The sequence below is a fragment of the Stegastes partitus genome, unplaced genomic scaffold (assembly GCF_000690725.1).
Source record: "Stegastes partitus isolate 25-593 unplaced genomic scaffold, Stegastes_partitus-1.0.2 Scaffold413, whole genome shotgun sequence".
Taxonomy (NCBI): Eukaryota; Metazoa; Chordata; class Actinopteri; family Pomacentridae; genus Stegastes; species Stegastes partitus.
This window is the reverse complement of record NW_007578144.1, coordinates 97,107-98,642: the sequence shown is the minus strand read 5'-3', so window position 1 is coordinate 98,642 and position 1,536 is coordinate 97,107. Positions and strand designations below refer to the sequence as shown.

General features: G+C 39.9%; 1 protein-coding gene across 4 annotated transcripts in view; it reads left to right on the top strand.

Annotated features, from left to right (window-relative positions):
• Window positions 1-1,536, top strand: part of nbeal2 (neurobeachin-like 2) — a 69,403-nt gene that overhangs the window by 65,598 nt on the left and 2,269 nt on the right. For all 4 annotated transcript variants that reach the window (XM_008285677.1, XM_008285675.1, XM_008285674.1 and 1 more), the window contains one exon: window positions 732-880. In XM_008285677.1, coding sequence (XP_008283899.1) covers window positions 732-880 — 149 coding nt within the window. The remainder of the gene's footprint in view (window positions 1-731; window positions 881-1,536) is intronic.

The following is a 1,536-nucleotide window of genomic DNA, read 5'->3' as shown; positions in this document are numbered from 1 at the left end:
TGTGTCTTGAAAAACAAAAGTATTGTACAGATTCTTCACTGAGTAGAAATACTGATAATAAACGTTGATATTTCATTGAGATTGCACAGACATAGTACAAAACTACAGATGTTGCACAAATTCCTAAATCTTCTTATTGATTTTATTCTATTGTAAACTTCTTGTAAGTTGTTATATTTCTTTCTTTTTTAACCTTTAAAGCACTTTAATGAACCTCTGTGCATGATAAGGTGCCATATAAATAACCTTCATGCTTGGATTTGCTAAACTTGCTTTTTTTAATCTTTTTTTTTTTCCTTTTCTTTTGATTTAATTTGAAAAAGCAAGTTACTAGCGTTGCATATTATATTTGCAACATTAAAATCCTTCCATGCATGAGGTCAGGAAGTCAATATTGCTTTTTCCAAAATATTCATTTTGTAAATCACTCTTTTGTTTTTGCATAAGAACCGTGACCTGGGGAGTTTCCTCTTTGTCTTTACAGAACAAACAAACCAAAAAAAATAGATGAACGGAGTCGGTTGTATCTAATTAGAGGCAGGTTCAGGTTTTTTTTTTATTTAATCCAGATCTGATGAAACCTGCTTTTTTAATCGTTTTTTCTTTCTTTGAATGTTCCTACTTGTCAGTGTTTTTCTGTTATGCACCAAACCTCCAGTTCCTCTTCTGTGCAAACCTACTTTTCGCTGCCAATAAACCTGATTGTGATAAACTCTGCTTCCTTCCCGCAGGGCAAATACTCCATCCACGTTTACTCTGTGAACGGCTGCCTGCTGTCGTCCATCTCCATGGAGGAGCAGGTGACCGCGCTCCACCTGGTGTCCGACTACGTCATCCTGGGGACGATGCAGGGAGGCCTCCACGTCCGAGATTTATGCAGGTAACGAACTTGAACCATCGATTTGCGTCCGTTTCTTTGCAACTTTGAGCCTGACTCTTGTTGGAGCTGAATCTCAATCTACCAGAAATTAAACTATGTGTGAGATAGCTCCTGCGCATTCGTTTAATGAAGCAAGATATTTAGGTCTCACTCAATGTATTTATTTATCAGATAGTTGAATAAGCATACAGAGCTCTGGATCAAACTTCTCACCCGAGCACCAACAAAGTTAATGTCAGGGCGCGAAGTCTGACTGACTGCCTCTCCCTGATCCACTGTACTTATATTATTACATGAGTCTGTGCACAGAATGTGCTGCAGCTAGCTGATTGGCTCCTCCAGGTCCTTGAGCCTTCTTCCACCATATTGTAGGTGCAGAGACTTGCCACTCGGCTCAGTTTCTCCCTCCTGCTTGTGACAGAGAAATACACAAACCACCAAATCCTGTCTCCACTTTCTCATGCTGCAATTGTTTATCAATTGTGTTGATTATGCCTTAAGACAGGGGTCTCGAACTCTGGTCCTCGAGGGCCGCAATCCTGCAAGTTTTAGATGTTTCCTTCTTCCAACACACCTGATTCAAATGATCAGCTCATCATCAAGCTCTGCAGAAGCCTGATAACGATCCTGATCATTTGAATCAGGTGTGTTGGAAG